The following is a 1,816-nucleotide window of genomic DNA, read 5'->3' as shown; positions in this document are numbered from 1 at the left end:
GGATTGATAACAGCTGCGTCCTGGGCTCTGAGGGCTTCAACTCAGGGACTCACAGCTGGGACGTCGAGGTTGGACAGAACACGTGGTGGGAACTGGGTGTCTGTGAGGAGTCTGCAGACAGGAAGGGTAACATTGACTCTGGAGTATGGAGGATAGCGTTTTTTATGAATACATACAGAGCATTCACCCCGTCAGGTGAGTTTGTTGTTCTGTCAGTGAGAGGACTTCCTCAGAGGATCAGAGTTCATCTGGACTGGGACAGAGGAAAGCTTTCATTCTCTGATCCTGACACCAACACACACATACACACCTTCACACACACTTTCATTCACAAGATGTTTCCATACATTTGGATTGATGATGAGGATAATCCTCTGAAGATATTATCAGTGAAGGTCTCTGTATCAGTGAAACAGTAAAGGTAGATGATGATGAAGAAGAAGGTGATGATGATGATGATAATGATGATGATGATGGTATTGATGAAGTTTTTGATGTTGATGAAGATAGTGATGTTGATAATGATGGTATTGGTATTGATGATGATGTCGATGATGTTTTTGATGATGATGATGATGTTGATGATGTTGATGATGAAGATGATGATGATGATGATGATGATGATGATGATGATGATGATGATTATGAGGATGATGATGTTGATGTTGATGAAGATAGTGATGTTTATGATGATGATGATGATGGTATTGATATTGATGATGATGATGTTGATGAAGTTTTTGATGATGATGTTGATGAAGATAGTGATGTTGATGATGATGGTATTCGTGTTGATGATGACGTCGATGATGTTTTTGATGATGATGATGATGATGATGTTGATGATGAAGATGATGATGATGATGATGATGATGACGTTGATGTTGATGATGAAGATGAAGATGATGATGACGATGATGATGATGATGATGTTGATGAAGTTTTTGATGATGATGTTGATGAAGATAGTGATGTTGATGATGATGGTATTCGTGTTGATGATGACGTCAATGATGTTTTTTAGATGATGATGATGATGATGATGTTGATGATGGTGATGATGATGATGATGATGATGATGATGATGATGATGATGATGATGATGATGATGATGAAGTCAGTTCAGTCTCTTATGTTGTTCTGATCTCATGTTTTCAGCTTCAGGATCAAAAGATGAATCTTGTCTCAGTTTCAGTCACTGAAGTGGATTTTCTCTCTCTCTCTTTTTGTAATCAGGTTCTCAGATATTTTGTTTCAGGAGCTGACGTTTTTTTCTTTTAAAAATCAATGAAGGTTGAAGCCGAATTGAGTTTTTGTTTGTTCTGCTCAGTTTGAAAAATAGCATTTAAATATTAATGGAACATTTAAAGTCACGATGATCAAGTGTTACAAAGATGGTGTTCAAAATGTCAGTCTGAGTGCCTGATTATTCAAAAGTTGCTTTAAGGAGCTTATTCCTATTTTGTTTAAAGCATCAAGATTAATTGATTTAGTTCTAAACATATCTGTCAGTTCATGATATGCTAAAAATATTTAAAAAAAAACATGGCTGTCTGACCTGGAATGTGAACCTCCAATATAGCTACTACAGGGTGCATCACCTCCTAGTCTTCTTTATTGGCCTCATATATTGTCTCTGTGTGATGGTTGTAGGTGTGTGTGTGTGTGTGTGTGTGTGTGTGTGTGTGTGTGTGTGTGTGTGTGTGTGTGTGTGTGTGTGTGTGTGTGTGTGTGTGTGTGTGTGTGTGTGTGTGTGTGTGTGTTTGTGTGGGTGTGTGTGTGTGTGTGTGTGGGTGTTTTAGTTCTCTGTGGGGCA

General features: G+C 38.1%; 1 protein-coding gene across 1 annotated transcript in view; it reads left to right on the top strand.

The window, feature by feature from the left end:
• Positions 1-419, top strand: part of LOC117817581 (zinc-binding protein A33-like) — a gene marked incomplete at its 5' end in the record, with an annotated part of 1,197 nt that extends 778 nt beyond the window's left edge. Inside the window, one exon of the mRNA XM_034690335.1 lies at positions 1-419. This exon is cut by the window's left edge and continues 778 nt beyond it. Within this exon, the coding sequence (XP_034546226.1) occupies positions 1-419 (419 nt within the window).
• Positions 420-1,816: the final 1,397 nt, after the last annotated feature.

The sequence above is a fragment of the Notolabrus celidotus genome, chromosome 8 (genome assembly GCF_009762535.1).
Source record: "Notolabrus celidotus isolate fNotCel1 chromosome 8, fNotCel1.pri, whole genome shotgun sequence".
Lineage (NCBI taxonomy): Eukaryota > Metazoa > Chordata > Actinopteri > Labriformes > Labridae > Notolabrus > Notolabrus celidotus.
Note: the sequence above shows the minus strand (reverse complement) of the source record. Positions and strands in the feature narration are given on the sequence as shown.